Below are 17,491 nucleotides of genomic sequence, written 5' to 3'. Positions count from 1 at the left end.
TTGCTAAAAACTCAGGAAAAGAGAGGAGCGGTGCTGAGAATTGGAACAGCCTTACACTCGTTTCTCTGTAACAATGTGACACCGGATGTCCGCCTGTTGAAACTACATTGTGCTGAAGATGGACTACAAAACAAACATCAGCTAAGGACTCAGGGAAAGAGCATCTACCCATGTATCGTGATTAACCTCGCATTGCTTTTAAATGTTGGGCAATGGCTGGAAGACCTAAACAAGGCCCAGAATTTGAACAGAAAAAATGTTAGAATGCCAGATATAATTGCGCTCTTCGCTTTATAACTAAAAATGAGATGATGAGAGCAGATTCCTTGGCCAGGAAAATGCTGTGTAATAATATGACAGATTTTTGGAAAGAGGTGAAAGCAGAAGCGGTTTTAGATACGGGCGGTTGCCCGGGCTGGCATCGTGGTGGGGGGCGGCATCACGGGCATCGGCAAAAAAAAAATTAAAAATGCTCGTACTCATGCTGCCCCAACGTCAGCCAGCGCATATTGGGAATGGCATGAGCACCGATCGGTTTTCTATCGCCCATTTGCTGGGAGTAAGGGCGCCCTTCATTTGCGAGGTGCGCCTGCTGCTTGCGGAGCAGAGAGGGCGGGGCGACGGGGGATTTTCTGACCGGCTGGAGCAGCATCTAATAACCAACTCACAAAATAAAACAAAATAAAAACTAACCAACAAACACCAAAACACTAGACATTATGAAACAGACTTATAATTTGCACCAATGTTTTTTCGAAATTCTATACACGAAAGTGAGCGCGAGAGCCCTCGGTGCGACTGCTCGCTGCTGAAGTCAAAGTAAACTTTATTGTCATCTCCGCTACACACAGTCCAGTATATAGAGAGACGAGCAGGCTGCTGCTTCCAAATAGAGCACATTTCATTTATAATGTTAAAAATCTACGCCCATTATGTATTCATGAATTGAATCCTGGGTTGTGTGAAATCTCAGAAATAAACACTAGACAAAATGTATCTGTGAACTAAGTTGTAGGTCCATTAGGTTATGTTGTGGTGATCCTTGGGTTGAGTGATTTGTGTTCATACTGGCGTGAAACATTAAAACCAATGGAAGAGGGACAAGAAAAGTTCAAAGCTATCAGGTGCTCAGTTTAGAAAAAAGAGAAAAGAAGAGGAGGAGAAACGAGCAAAAGATACAGGTAAGCAGATGTGTGATTGGATAAATGGCAGGTCATCCTGAAACAATCAGAATCAGAATACTTTATTAATCTTAATTATTGTTAATTTTAACAATATTGTTAATTATTGTTAATTAACTTAATTATTGTTCTTACACTGGTTTGATTTTGACAGAGAGGAGGGCTGGGAAGTCGTAGTTTTTGTTGACCGCAGCACAACGAGTTTCCCCTTGTTGCATCAGAGCCTGTGATTTTTAAGAGTTTGAATCGCGAGCCGATCACATTGCTCTGTAAACTTTTCAAGCACTGTAATAAACAAGCAAACAATCCCACCTCTCGCATTATTGCGTAAAGTTGACAGCGAGTCAGGCAAATAGGCAGGCTCAGTCCCTGGCCTCTAGCGACTATGGAAGTCGCTACACTCCTCCTCCTCTTTCTCTTTTTTTAAACTTTATAAACGGGTTGTGTGTGAGACTTTAAATCAATAAAATATAAAATATACATTTTAAATTTTTATTGATCTCTTTACCCCTGGTCCTAAAGTGTATATTTATTTTCTTACTCTTCTTATATTTATTGTTTGTTTACTTGCACTGCTGTAACTGGAGCCTCACTGTCTCGTCTCTCTATATACTGGACTGTATGTAGCGGAGATGACAAAGTTTACTTTGACTTCAGCAGCGAGCAGGCGCAAGTTTGAAAAAACATCGGTGCAAATTATAGGTCTGTATCATGATGTCTGGTGTTTTCGTGTTTGTTGGCTTGTTTTTATTTTGTTTTATTTTGCGAGTTAGTTATTAGACGCTGCTCCAGCCAGAAAGAGAATCCCCCGCCGCCCTGCCCTCCTTGTGCGGTAAGCAGCAGGCGCACCTCACAAACGGAGGTGCAAATGGGCGATAGAAAACCGATCGGTGTCTATGCCATTCCCAATATGTGCTGGCATGATGTCGGGGCAGCATGAGTACGAGCAATTTTTTTTTTTTTTTTTTGCCAATGCCCGTGATGCCGCCGCCCCGGGCAACCGCCCGTGTCGCCCGTATCTAAAACCGCTACTGCCTAAGGCAACAGCATTTTCTCAATTTCAGCCAATTCCTTTTGCACAATTTGTCTTTTATGTTCAGGCAACATGTAGGGCCATGAACAGACTTTCACGCCAGGCTGCATTTCAAAGTGGTGCTCCATGAGAGTCCTGCAGACGGGCAGGAGGGAGAATATATCTGCAAACCACTGTTGCAATGCAGGAACATCTGATTTATTGGAATGTGTGAGATGTTAACCACAATAACTCTAAAACACACTGTCTGAAAACTTAATGCCCATAGCACGTTTTTGAGAAAAATCTAAATCTTTGTCCTTGAAGATCATTTCAGAGTTTTTAATGAGCTGCAGGATCCGTGTTCAGTGTGAGTGGAGAACAGCCAAGTCGCCTCCTCTGATAAACCTCCACATGTACCACTGAAAACAGTTAATTTAACTTGAATCTGAAATCATGGCTCAAACTACTTGTTGTGAGACCATTTCTTTATTTTTCACACCAAACTGTTTAATAAGACAGACTTTACACAGAGTTAATCAAATATAACTAACGCTTTAACATTATCAGGATTTCATAATACAAACTTAAAATTAACAAGAAAACAGCTGCAAACATGTGGATCAAAATGAATTCATTAAAAAAACATGTGGACTTCAAGAACACAGTAAATACACTAAAGTAAAAGGAGGAGCCAAAATAGAGGTTCAATAGAATTTGATTTAACTAAAAGTAGTCACCTTTGATCTTTAAAATGATCCTGATCTGTGCTGCTGTTTGTAACTGTCAATATTTCTTTGCTGCCACTGTGAATAAGATTGTGGTCTTTGCCTTACACTGACTCACATCTTCTGGTATTATATGGAAGTACAGGACAAAATCAGTTTAGCTTAAGTCTCTTGTTTCTGAAAATAAAGTCACAGCAGGGGTTGTTTCAAACCAGGTTGACAGATTTTGTTCATTTTGGAAGTTTTGGGAAAGACTGCTGTGAAATTATTTGCAGTTTTGGGAGAAAATCATGTAAGAGAAGGGATTATTACAGCGAACAAAATTAAATATGAATAAAGGATGAAATTTAACTGAGGTTAAATGAATGAAGATAAATAGTTAATTTTGGAAAGACTAAGAAAGTTTAAATAAAAGAAATTGATATACATATCCATATCTGTAATTTTGATACAATATCAGTTTGGTAAAAAAAAGAAAAAAAAGAAGAAGACATTTCATTCCTATAACTTTAATAATACAGTAGTACAACTACTAAACACTACTGTGTCCTAAGGGAACAAAGATTAAAACGTAAGTGATAACATTTTAAAGAATTAAAACCCGTCAAAGGAAAAAAAAAACCCTTGATATACAGGGTGGGCCATTTATATGGATACACCGTAATAACATGGGAATGGTTGGTGATATTATAGTCCTGTTTGTGGCACATTGTGAGGGGGGCAAACTCTTATATGTGAGGGGGCAAACCATGGTGGCCATTTAGAAGTCGGCCATCTTGGACACAACTTTTGTTTTTTCAATAGGAAGAGGGCCATGTGACACATCAAACTTATTGTCACAAGAAAAACAATGGTGTGCTTGGTTTCAACGTAAGCTTGAGTTATTTCTAAGTTTTAAGTTTAAGTTTGACCACTTATAAAATTATATAAATTATACAATCCATTATAAAATGGATTGTCAATGCAACCCTCAACACTGCAGGAGAAATGCCAACACAGGCATCCAGTATCCGTAGTTTCAGGTGCTGCACATCTCGTATCTTCACACCATAGACAATTGCCTTCAGATGACCCCAAAGATAAAATTCTAAGGGGGTCAGATTGGGAGACCTTGGGGGCCATTCAACTGGCCCACAACGACCAATCCACTTTCCAGGAAACTGTGCCAAAATATGCCGAAATGCCATTCTCCAGTGACATGTGGCGAGTGCTACGCTGTGGAATCTTGCTGAATGAAGCTAGGACAGCCACTGATGTTTCTTCATTAGTGACAGTTTTCTTGCATCCACATTTTAGCAAATCCAACCCTGAACCAGTTCCACGAAACTTTGCAAGCAGTTTGCTGATTGTAGCATGGATGGAGATGGGTGGTCTCGTAGGGTGCCTTGCATTGAAATCTGCTGCAATGACCCGTTTACTGCGTTCACCAGATATCAACATTTTGATCGGCTCTTCACGTGTTAACCTCTTCGACATGTCAATGGCTGTGAACAAAGCGAAACCATTGTTTTTCTTGCGACATTACCAATTTACCATTAATTTACCAAAAGTTTGATGTGTCCCGTGGCCCTCTTCCTATTGAGAAAACAAAAGTTGTGTCCAAGATGGCCGACTTCTAAATGGCCACCATGGTCACCACCCATCTTGAGGAGTTTGCCCCCTCTCATATACTAATGTGCCACAAAAACAACTTTAATATCACAGACCATTCCCATGATATTACGGTGTATCCATTTAAATGGCCCACCCTTTACATATCTATACATGCAGCTTCCTAATCATAACATTCAGGATTATTCACTGCAGGTCCAGAAATCAGAGCTACCTCATTAGACCCAAGTGTGACGTCAGCTGACACTCTTTACAGGAGATTCCATCTGAACTGTATACTGAATCTGTAGAGCCTGATCTCAAGGTTTTTAAGGCTACGTTCACACTGCAGGTCTTAATGCTCAATTCCGATTTTTTGATCAAATCCGATTTTTTTGTCTGCCTGTTCACACTACACATAAAATGCGACATCAAACGCTCTCCAGTGTGAACGCTCAGCGGCCCGCGCATGCAAAAAAGAAGATGTCACACACAACTCGCTCTGTTTAGACCCAGAACAAACAATATTGTTTGACTGATTGCCCTTAATATAAAGACTTCAGACCTTATGTTTCCAGAGTTTTGCTTTCAGTTATTTTGTTATTTACATAATAATGTAGATAACCTAATAATGATCCTTTTTGCTGTTTTAGAGGAGCGCTGCTTCAAAGGATAGCTGCAGATTTCTGTCAGAATCTGCATAAAATACAGTAAAAATAAAATGTTCACATTTCTCCAACGTTGTCTTCCCAACAGTTTCACCGGATGGTAGGAAATCGTTCGCGATGTCCTATTGGGCTCTTCTCCGGTGCTGATAATCTGCGTCTGTCTTGTGTCAGTGACGTAAAAGACGGATTTAATGCGACTTGACCGTTCACACAGCAGTCGCTTTCTAAAACATCGGATACGTATCGCATTCAGTACCACATACGAAAGTGACCCAGATCGGATTTGAAAATATCGGATTTGTGCCGTTCACACTGTCATACCAAGATGGGATATGGGTCGCATAGGGGCGAAAAAATCGGATTTAATGCGCTTTCGCCTGCAGTGTGAACGTAGCCTATGTCTGAGCCTGAAACCAAAAGAGGATCTTTCTCTCTCTTCAGATTCATTGTGATCCAGTGATTTCAGTCCTGCATTATCAGGCTGATGTTTGCACAGAGCAGATAATGAAGTGAATGTTTTTGCACATTGGTAACAATGAAACAGTTTATTTACAGTGTGGAATCGTTTGTGTTCGGAGTATGAACTGAGAATCCTGAAGCTGTTGTCACACTGGTCACAGCTGAAGTTCACTTCCATGTGTGTACGTTCATGTTTGTTACGATGACCTGATTGTGAGAAACTTTTGTCACAGTGTCTGCACTTGTATGGTGTCTGTCCTGTATGGATTCGCTTATGCTTGTATTTTAAGCTCACGTGCAGTGGTGAAGGATGACCCACACTAGTCAAAGATGTGCTTTTTCACCCTACTGTGGAAGAGTTCATGTATTTTTAATGTACTTGGTGTGTGGAAGCCTCTCCCACATTCTTTGCAGTAGTTCATTTTGTCTCCAGTGTGTCTACGTTGATGTGGTTTTAGGTCCTGTTGATGATTGGAAGTTGTTTCACAAAGGTCACAGAGAAACACTTTCCCGCCACCACAGTGATGACAGGGCTGAGAACTGGATCCATCTTTATTACTCTGCTTCTAAGCAAAGACAGTATAGGTTATCTCTGCCAATATCAAATTACATTTCACTGTTTACATTATAACACTCAGCTTACTGGGCGAAAATGTCTCTTTATTTTTCCAAACAGTTCATTTAGTATAACTCCATAAGTTTACTGATCAGACTTGTTCCAAACACTCGAGTTACAATTACAAGATAAAAATCAATACATCCTCACAGTAACTGCACTTATAGAGTTAATTTCTGGTGTGGATCTGTTGGTGTTTTTTCAGGTAATCTGGAGATTTAAAAGTCTTCTCACACAGGTCACATTTGTAAGGTCTTTCCTCAGTGTGGCTAAACATGTGTTTTTGTAACTGTGCATATGTTGGAAATGGTTTCCCACACTGATCACAGCAGTAAACATCATTTCTAGTGTGAATCCGTAGGTGACTATTTCGGTACTTTTTTTCACTGAAACTTTTCCCACAAAAGTGGCAGCTGTACGCCTTAATTCCAGAGTGGGTAACTAGATGCCTCTGTAAGTCGCTATTGTGAGCAAAAGCCTTACCACACAACTCACAGCTGTGTGCTTTAACTCCACTGTGGATGATATGGTGTGATTTTAAGCCTTGACGATGGGTAAAAGACTTTCCACACAAGTTGCAGCTGAATGCTTTAACTCCAGAGTGGATGAGTTGGTGTGTTTTTAAGCTGTCAGCCAGGGTAAAAGACTTTCCACACAAGTCACACCTGTGAGGTTTAACTCCACTGTGGATGAGTTGGTGTGTTTTTAGGTTTTGGGCCTGATTAAAAGACTTTCCACAAAACTGACAGTAGTGTGCTTTTACTCCACTGTGGATGAGTTGGTGTGTTTTTAAGTTTTGAGCCAGAGTAAAAGACTTTCCACACAAGTCACAAATGTACGGTCTTACTCCACTGTGGATGAGTCTGTGTGCTTTTAAGCATCCAGCCCGGGTAAAAGACTTTCCACACAAGTCACAGCTGTAAGGTTTAACTCCACTGTGGATGAGTTGGTGTATTTTTAAACCTCCAGCCTGAGTAAAAGACTTTCCACACAACTCACAGCTGTAAGGTTTAACTTCACTGTGGATGACTTTGTGTTTTTTTAGACCTCCAGCCAGAGTAAAAGACTTTCCACACACGTCACAGCTATACGCTTTAACTCCACTGTGGATGAGTAGGTGTGTTTTTAAGTTTTGAGCCAGGGTAAAAGACTTTCCACACAAGTCACAGCTGTATGGTTTAACTCCACTGTGGATGAGTTGGTGTGTCTTTAAGCTTTGAGCCAGGGTAAAAGACTTGCAACACAAGTCACAGCTGTATGGTTTAACTCCACTGTGGAAGAGTTGGTGTCTTTTTAATTCTCCAGCCCGGGTAAAATCCTTCCCACACTCATCACAGCTGTATGTTTTCTCTCCCTTTCTTCTGTGAGGTTTGTCGGCCTCCTGAGAGCGCTGACTTTTTGCCTCATGTTGGTCCTGCAGTGACAGAGATACAAACAGAGGCAGTGAGTGAAATGTAGTCATTGAACAAACTGAAACTCCCTCCATTAGTGGAATTTAATGTGACAACAAACACATTGTGTGTGTCTTTCCACCAACTTCTGGTGATAGCATCACATTACAATAGACTTGTAGTCAAGACCGCCTAATCCGAGACCAAGACAAGACCAAGACCAAGTTGAGACGAGACCGAGACCGAGTCGAGACGAGACCAAGACCAAAACCAAGACAGAGACAAAAAAAGCCTTTAAACTGCAGCCAGATGCTGCTTCGTTTACCGGTGTCAGGCATATTTATGTGTTTTTGCTTTCGCACAGCCCTCCTCACCGCTGTCTACTGTCTCACTCACTTACTGAGAGGACAGACGCACGCTCCACTTGACTGTCGCGTCTCTCACCCTCTCTGTTTTTCACATAATGATATTATCCTATATCCTCGCATGTGATTGGCAACAATATGGAGGGATTGGAGCATAACTGAGCCACTGTGTGAGAGCTGAGCAGCGAAAGGAAATTAAGTGAGGGTAGAAATGACTGAAAGATTATTAGGCTCTGTTTTGAGTTTTGTTCAAAAAAGAATGACTTCATGTAGGAAAAAAAATAAATATCACATATGCAGGACACCTTAAACTAGTTTTTTAATTAAGCAGCAAGGCAGAACAAAGTCGGGCCTGTATCAAGACACGAGGACTAAACCCCAATTCAACCAGACCCAGAACTGATCTGGAATTAAAACAGGACTACAACAGTTCAAAATCAGGACTACTTAGGACTTAACCAAGACAGAACCAGAATCAGAACTAGATGATAGTCGCACTGAAAATCATCATAGACCTGCACTACACTTATTTTTTTAAAATTCTACCAAAGTACGCCATTTAGATTCTGAAAAGTTTATATAATTATTTAGCCTTGTTGTGCAAACAAGCCTGCATAACTTAATAAATATAGAATTTGAAAAGTAACAAATGGTATCTAAAAAGAAACAGGTACTAGATACATGTTCTGATGAGTTTTGGCAAACAACCATTTGACTAACATGTGTGTCTCACCTGCTCTTGTTCCCTCTCTGTTCTGTCCTCATTCTCCTCTCTCTCCCTCTCTGCTCCTCTCTCTCCCTCTCTGCTCCTCTCTCTCCCTCTTTGTGCTGACAATCAAGCCAAACACCAACATCATCAAATATACAGTTGAAACCAGATATTTACATACTCTTCAGATCAAAACACAAACACTTTTTTAATTGTAACATCAAATCAGACTAAATGTTTATTTTTTTAGATTGATAAATATAAAAAACATATTTGTTAACTTTAAGAGTAAACAGAGAAACTATCTGTATTTCTTAATTGCAAATGGCACCAAATTGTATTCAAAATTAAGCCACACTTATGGAGCTCCACAATTCTTTTCCTGGTGTTTTGGTTGACATCTCTTGATTTTCCCATGTCAAAGAAACAGGCTCTGTGTTTTGCCTTATATGCATCCACAGGTGTGCCACCAATTTACTCACATGGACTCTACTAACCTATCAGAAGCTTCTTCAGCTCAGAATGGAATCGTCTGGAGTTTTTCTTATTAATTAACAATAAACTTAGTGTATATGTTCTCCTAAATTTGATGAAAGGGATATAAATAGACAGCTCTGTCTCTCTTTATTCTGTCATTAAACTAATTCAAAAGATTAGTTTATTTATCTAAAACAAAAGTTTACTCTAAATTAATGTTTAACAGTAAAAAATAGTTTTTATGTTTTCTCCCTAAAGTGTATGTAAATATCTGGTTCCATCTGTGAATACTGCTGTGTATTGAAATTCCTCTTGTTTTGCATAGATATACTGAACAACATACAAAGCATAATATATAAAATAACATCTACCTGAGTTTTTTCTTTGAAAGAAGCTTCTTATGTCCATTGTTGTGTTCATCAGTACACAATTGAAACCGATTTGGAGAGTTTGTTTAGCCGTGGAGGGTAACAACTGAAAATATGAAATGTAAGCTAAGACTCTCTAAAAAATCAGCATTGTTGTTCGGCTTTTTATTTATCCATTTGTTGATTCACTCAAGAGCAAGTAAATATAACCAACTGATCAGTTTGATATCAATCTTTTGTGATACACCGTCATATTTACATTATTAGTTCAGTACGAATGATTTGCTTTGGTACCTGGTCAAACTTAAGCTGTCCTCTGTCTGCAGCAAACCTCGCAGGCAGCAGCTTCTCCCCTCGCTCACATGCGTGCTGTGCTCAGTCGCCTAGTGCCTGAGCTCGGATCATACCAAAATTAGGGGGAATTTACGACGGTGCCCCATGCTTCTGAAAAAATGACCCGGGCTTAAGCCTAGTAAGCCACCCCCCCGCTCCACTAATGGTTGACTCCAAATCTCCCTAACACTATGTCGATTTGAGAACGGAAGACCGAAACAGGGAGACCAAGACCGAGACAAGACAAAAGTCCGTCGAGACCAAGACAAGACCAAGACAAAAGTCCATCGAGACCAAGACCGAGACCAAGACAAAAGTCCGTCGAGACCAAGACGAGACCAAGACCACGTAAAAGTGGTCTCGAGACTGGTCTCGAGACATCCAACTTTACATTACAATGATGTGCTACAATGGGAGTTACAATGAAAAATATTGATCAGTGGAGAAAATCTTTTACTCATAAAAAATTGTGAGTTTAACCGATGATACTGTTGTTTCAATGTCTGCTGATAAAATATCATGTTTGTATTTTCTTGTAACTTCTGTGGATTTTGATTTTGAATGTAGATTCTGTATATATGGAGGAGCCGAGGATGGAAAAGATAAAGCTGCTGTTAACCGGTGTTTTAAAAACCAACCAGCTGTACACAGTTTCAATAACAGTGTAACTGTGATATTTTTCTCACCTTTTGTGTTGAAGTCATTGTTTTCTCTGTAGTGGCTGAGCTGAGTCCAAATGGCTAAATTTGTGCTTCTGTTGCTCCACCAGACTCTTCTGCTCCTGTTACTTATCTGGGACACAAAAAGTATATATATTTTATACCTGACAAAAAGAAACACAGCAAATAAACATTACTAAGCTCCTCAGTGGCAACAATACCTATGAAGCTTCAAGGTGAAACCTCAGTAGCAACTACAGATAGAAAGTCATCAATTGCCTACAACAACCTGAAAGTGAAAAAGCCACTGACTGCCCTACATATCACTGCCTAAGAGTCACGGAAATGGCTTATGTATAAAGAAGGTTAATAGTTGGTTCTAGCAGTTAAAATGTTCTTGCTTGTACATTTCTTTGGACAATATTATATAGGTGCATTCTATCTCGTGTAGTAGACATATTTATCTTGACACAAAGAATATGTTTTTGTTGCACTGCTATTATCGCAAGGTTTAGGTGTGATCATATAGGCTGTGAGGCCCACTTTTAATAATCACGCTAAGTAGTTCAATTAGCTATCCTGCAGAAGCCTGGTTTGTCTCTACTAACTGTACAAGGTATTTTCTATAACTGTATGGAACATTGTGAAAATTTGTAATGTATGGTGTTCTAATTATTTTATGTTTTAATTTAGAATACACAAGACTTTAAAGTCATTCTTCTAGGACAGTGGTTCTTAACCTTTTTGGAGGTACCAAACCCCACCAGTTTCATATACGCAATAAGATTTTTTTCAAATTCAAGACATACATGTTTTTTTACTGGGCCGTGTATGTCACAGCGGAGGCTCTGCCGAATCCCTGAGACCGACTCACCAAACCCCTAGGGTTTGATCGAACCCAGGTTAGGAACCACTGTTCTAGGACCACCGAAGTGACAGGTGGCCATAGGTAATTTATTTATTTTTTGTTAAAGTACAAGTGTTACTTTTAACAGACTGAAGCACTTAAAGCCTTTGTGTTCTATGTTTGTAGCTTTCAAGACAATCATGCAGCAAAGCGCCCGTCTTGAAGAACCCATGCTTGTGTTGGCATTTCTGAGCTACAGTGAAAACTCGTCTTAGCCAGTGCTGTTGAGAAGCTCATTAAGAAGACGGCAGCTGCAGAGAGTGATGGTGAAGTGGAGCGACACAAGAGGGCGCCATTGTATAAGCTCACTGTTCACAAGCAGCCAAGCACAGTAGACAGCAACGTTATACAACTACAGGGTGGACCATTTATATGGATACACCGTAATAACATAAGAATGGTTGGTGATATTAAAGTCCTGTTTGTGGCACATTAGTATATGTGAGGGGGCAAACTCCTCAAGATGGCTGGTGACCATGGTGGCCATTTAGAAGTCGGCCATCTTGGATACAACTTTTGTTTTTTCAATAGGAAGAGGGCCATGTGACACATCAAACTTATTGGTAATGTCATGAGAAAAACAATGGTGTGCTTGGTTTCAACCTAACTTGTTTCATGAGTTATTTACATCTTCCCTTTGTTCACAGCCATTGACATGTCAAAGAGGTTAACATGTGAGGAGTGGATCGAAATTGTGTTGATATCTGGTGAACGCAGTAACCGGGTCATTGCAGCAGATTTCAATGCAAGACACCTACGAGACCACCCATCTCCTATGCTACAGTTAGCAAACTGCTTGCTAAGTTTTGTGAAGCTGGTTCAGTGTTGGATGTACAGTGAACGAATTGCGTACAAATAGCATATGGACTTTAGTGTTGTTTCTTAATACATATTAAGTGTAGAAGATACAGAAAGGCTACAAATGTCCAACAGATTTCAGATTTGCCAGAAGTGAGAACAGAAACAGCACTTCCTTTCAAAAGGAAGTCAAAAAGTGTGGACTATTCAATTCAATTTTATTTATATAGCACCATATCCAAACAGCATTCACCTCAAGGCGCTTTATAATGTACAGTAGATGATACAATAATAGATACGTAGAAAAACCCAAGAATGATATGACCTCCAATGAGCAAGCATTTTGGCGACAGTGGGAAGGAAAAACTCCCTTTTAACAGGAAGAAACCTCCGGCAGAACCAGGCTCAGGGAGGGGCGGCTATCTGCTGCGACCGGTTGGGGTGAGAGAAGGATGCAGGTTAAAGACATGCTGTGGAAGAGACAGAGATTAATAACAGATATGATTCGATGCAGAGAGGTCTATTAACACATAGTGAGTGAGAAAGGTGACTGGAAAGGAAAAATTCAATGCATCATGGGAATTCCCGGCAGCCTACGTCTATTGCAGCATAACTAAGGAAGGATTCAGGGTCACCTCGTCCAGCCCTAACTATATGCTTTAGCAAAAAGCAAAGTTTTAAGTTTAATCTTGAAAGAAGAGATAGTGTGTCTCCCGAATCCAAACTGGAAGCTGGTTCCACAGAGGAGGAGCCTGAAAACTGAAGCCTCTGCCTCCCATTCTACTTTTAAATACTCTAGGAACAACAAGTAGGCCTGCAGTGCGAGAGCAATGTGCTCTAATAGGGTAAGCGAAGATGGGGCCTGATTATTTAAGACCTTGTATGTGAGGAGCAGGATTTTGAATTCAATTCTGGATTTAACAGAAGGCCAATGAAGGAAAGCCATAACACGAGAAATATGCTCTCTCTTTCTAGTCCTGCAGCATTATGGATTAACTGAAGGCTTTTCAGGGAGTTTCAGGACATCCTGGTAAATAATGAATTACAGTAGTCCAGCCTGGAAGTAATAAACTAGTTTTTCAGCATCACTCTGAGACAGGATGTTTCTAATTTTAGAAATGCTGTGCAAATGGAAGAAAGCAGCCTTACATATTTGTTTAATATGTGTGTTGAAGGACATGTCTTGGTCACTAATGAATCCAAGGTTCCAAACAGTGTTACTGGAGGCCAAGGTAATGTCATCCAGAGTAAGAATCTGGTTAGATACCATATTTCTAAGATTTTCAGGGCTAAGTACAATAACCTCAGTTTTATCAGAATTGAGAAGTGGAAAGTTAGCGGCCATCCAGGTCTTTATGTTTTTAAGACATTCCTGCAGTTTAATTAATTGGTGTGTTATCTGGGTGTCATCTGCAGAGCTGAAAATGTATGCTATGTCTTCTAATGATACTGTCTAGGGGAAGCATGTATAATGTAAACAGAATTGGTCCTAGCACCAAACCCTGTGGAACACCATAATTGACCTTAGTGTTTGAAGAGGACTCTCGATGTACATGCACAAATTTGAATCTATTAGATAGATATGACACAAACCACTATAGCGCAGTACCTATTAGGGCTGGGTCATATCATATCGGTCATGGTAATACCGGTATAATGTTGGGCAATGACAAGAAGATGAAATATCGCAATACAATATGGGTAAAACGTGCATGCGCAGTCCCTTTGTTTTCATACGCACATGGCGAAAAAGGCACGGCGGCGACGGAGAATGAGAAGGGTGAAAGCAGATTGTTGAATGAAACGGATGAACCAGAATTGCTTTGTAAAAATGCTGCAACATCAGTGGTGTGGAACTGGTTTAGCTTTCGTCCGTCAGATACACAACAAAGCACTATTTTTGGTAGAGCATGCTAGCAGATCGTCGTTATTACTGTTTTTTTGAAAATCAATCAGGCCACTTAAAGTCAATCCATTGATTTTTCTGAAAATCAACACTGCCTCTTATAATCCCGTGTGCCCTATGTTTGAATTCTGGTTGTGTTTACTGACTGATGTTTTAGTACAACTTTGCTAAGCTACAAACCCGCAACACTTGACAGGTTGTTGGAGATAGAGCTCGGTGATATATTGAGGGTTTTTTTTAAATATCGATATATTTTTATACGAGATATAAGATGTGACAATATCCTTTATACATTCTGACATTGAGAACAAAGTCAAATCATGCAGCATTTGCAACAGTCTAAAGCCTCACCAAAAAAAACAACCCCTGAAACTACACCAAATTCCTGATCTTCCCTGGTCCATCACAGCCACAGACATGTTCAAATGGGACAACCGCCACTACCTTGTGCTCGTGGATTCATATTCTGGATGGTTTGAAATAGATAAACTTGAAAACCTAACATCTGCCTCAGTCATTAACAAACTCAAACGCCACTTCCCAGTACTTGGGATACCACAAAATTGTACTCTGAGTGCTAAGACTCCTTGAAACATCAAAAAGAGATGGAACTAATTTCTATTTGAACCTGTTACATCTACGCAACACACCATGAGACAACATTCTTGGCTCACCAGCACAGAGGCTGCTATCAAGGCAAACACGGTCAACCCTTTCTGTGTGCAAAAAACTGCTAACACCAACAGCAAAAGTGACAACCACTATCAAAACTCAACTCGCAAAAAAGTGTAAAATTCAAAAACAGCACTACAACAAGTCCAGCAAGCTGCTCAGTCCATTAGCACCAAACCAGGTGGTGAGAAAAGCTCGCTACAACACAAAATGTACTGGACACATCTCGACGAGCGGATGAAACTGAACCCAATAAAACACAAACCAACAAACATGAAACAGTTCAAGTTTACCCACCACAACCTCGCACAAAACAGAACAGGTGATAACACCTACAAAATGCCAAGTATGCTCTGATGACAACTTGTACCGAACCAGATCTGGTAGAGTGTCTAAACCGAATAGTAAATACGTGGATTAAAAGCACACTGGTGCTGTATTTTCTGTTTTGAAATGTGTTTTATTTCGTGTTATGTTATTGCATACTTGTTGCAGTTATGACAATGATTACCATGAATTTCATTTGACATTTGAACCTTCATTTTTTTGTGTAAATCATAACCTGATAGGCTCTTCCATTACGGTGGAGTTGTTTGATTTGGGTTTGCCTGAGAAGTGCAAAACTAAGAAAAAAAACTGAAAAGGGGGATGTAGATAACAGTAATGTTATGTTTGTCCATACTGCCTTCCATTGCTGCTGTTACGGAGGGTTCCAGCAGGCGTTGCTGTGGTTCCAACTCGGCTATGTGTACTTCCTGTTACGAGTGTATGAATATTCATGTTGGCTGCTAATAAACGCCTGGCATACAGTTACAGGGGACTGATTATTATAAGCAGTTATAAGAGTATTTTGGATTAGTAGTACTGCTGTGTTTGTTGCATCATATTGCTGTAATTGTTTATATGCTTTATATATTTTAAAGTTGATCTATAGTGTTACATCATATTCTATAAGGATGTTATATGTTTGTATACTTTCTGCCCAGTTTGACCCATTTAGCAGAAATCAGCCTGTTTAAGGCTCTGATATCTATTCTGATATCCATTATGACTCAAACAAAGCTAAAATTAAAACAAACAGATAAAAAAGAAATTTCCTCCTTCATTTCTGTGAAACAATGCTGTATGAAACCTTTCCAGCAGTTAGTATCACAAACTGTCCAGCTTTGTGTGTCTATCAAAACACTTTTTACAAATCCTGCTGGAATACGTCCGGTTACAGCTGCAGTCAACGCAAGATGGAAATAATAGAACAAGCGAGCAAACATAGCCCTTTGGCACCCGTCTCAGTGGGCATCCACTAATCTCTCACCGTGGGGTTGCGCTCCCCCAGGTTTGTACCTGTGGTTAATGATGGGCAGATGAAGCTTCATGAAGCACTGAAGCTTTTCATCCAATTGGTTCACTAAATATAAACGTTCAATAAAACGTAGGAGGGGAACGATAACGATAATGACGACTAGAGTCTCCCGATCCATTACTCTCGCTGTCCTGTGATCAGAACCGGCGTGGTGTTAATTGTTTGCGGTTTTCGCGATCGCGTCGCGCATGAGAATATCATCAACTCGCGACGTTTTTAAACATTTTGTTGTTCAACAGCATCAAGACTGACGGAGTGTGTTTGAGTTTACCTCACAAGTGTCACAGATGACCCATTTGGTGTTTATTTGATGGTTTGTCGATAGCAGCTCCTGAAACGTAAGTCTGCCACACATCCGTTCGACCAAAGCCAGTTAATCTGGAACACGGGCCATTTTTCGTACCAGTCCAGCCCTGGATGCATCTGGAGACGGTCCTATTAAGTCCTATTCTAAAGGCTGATTTCCTCCCCCACGCTTGTACCTGTGGCTTCCTGCCCTGTCCTGGGGGCTGGTTGTTCTCCTGCCCTGCACTCCGTCCTTTTGTTCATATTTAAAGACTATTTTTCTTTATGTATTCTTTTCCCCCTAACAACCGCCATATTATGATGTTGCAGGCAATCACAAACTCTACAGTCTGTCTAACTCCAGTGCATACCAAGCAATCTATTATTCTCAACAGAGCTAAAATCAACATAAACTGAACCCACATTAAAGTTAGCTCGATGCTTACCTTTAGATGAGCCCACAAACCGAGAGAAACTCCGTGATGAAGCTGGAAGTCTTTCCAAACACAGGAAACAGATCAGGGAGCAGAGACCCACGTGGTTCACGCTGATCTCATCTACGATCCAGGAGACAAGGGTGTGCAGATCGATCCATATATCGATCCAAACGTTGGTAGTGGTATATGTTCCTGTAAGTTCACTATTTTACTCCCGTTTCATGAAAAAGCAGCTCTCTCTGCTCGACTCCTCTCCTGCACACACAGCTCTGCTGTGATTTGTTGCTGTGCCATCATGTGACGTAACCACATGCCATGTGGCACATGGGGTATTTCAAAATTAGGGCCTATCTCCTTTTCCTAAACTCTTTTCTTTGGCCTCGACGAAAACGTCATCGTGTGAAGGAGAATTGCTTAAAACTCAGGGAAAGAGAGGAGCGGTGCTGAGAATTGGAACAGCCTTACACTCGTCTCTCTGTAACAATGTGACACCGGATGTCCGCCTGTTGAAACTACAGAAGATGGACTACAAAAAATAAAAACATCACGGACGTTTTTTGTTGTTCAAAA

General features: G+C 40.3%; 1 protein-coding gene across 2 annotated transcripts; it reads right to left on the bottom strand.

Moving 5' to 3' along the window:
- Positions 1-6,277: 6,277 nt before the first annotated feature.
- On the bottom strand, positions 6,278-16,992 carry LOC120438229 (zinc finger protein 708-like). 2 transcript variants are annotated; one of them, XM_039608667.1, is made up of 3 exons: positions 16,931-16,992; positions 10,584-10,689; positions 6,278-7,668 (listed from the first exon to the last, which is right to left on the bottom strand). In XM_039608667.1, the coding sequence occupies exons 2-3, from the start codon at positions 10,599-10,601 to the stop codon at positions 6,424-6,426; spliced, it is 1,263 nt and encodes a 420-aa protein (XP_039464601.1). In that variant the 5' UTR covers positions 10,602-10,689; positions 16,931-16,992; the 3' UTR covers positions 6,278-6,423. The 2 variants fall into 2 exon arrangements, with proteins under 2 accessions (XP_039464601.1, XP_039464602.1); XM_039608668.1 differs by lacking the exon at positions 16,931-16,992 and adding an exon at positions 16,471-16,840.
- Between the last annotated feature and the right edge of the window lie 499 nt (positions 16,993-17,491).

Source organism: Oreochromis aureus, linkage group 3 (assembly GCF_013358895.1).
Source record: "Oreochromis aureus strain Israel breed Guangdong linkage group 3, ZZ_aureus, whole genome shotgun sequence".
Classification (NCBI taxonomy): Eukaryota; Metazoa; Chordata; class Actinopteri; order Cichliformes; family Cichlidae; genus Oreochromis; species Oreochromis aureus.
The sequence above is the reverse complement of the archived record's forward strand: the minus strand, read 5'-3'. Positions and strand labels throughout refer to the sequence as shown.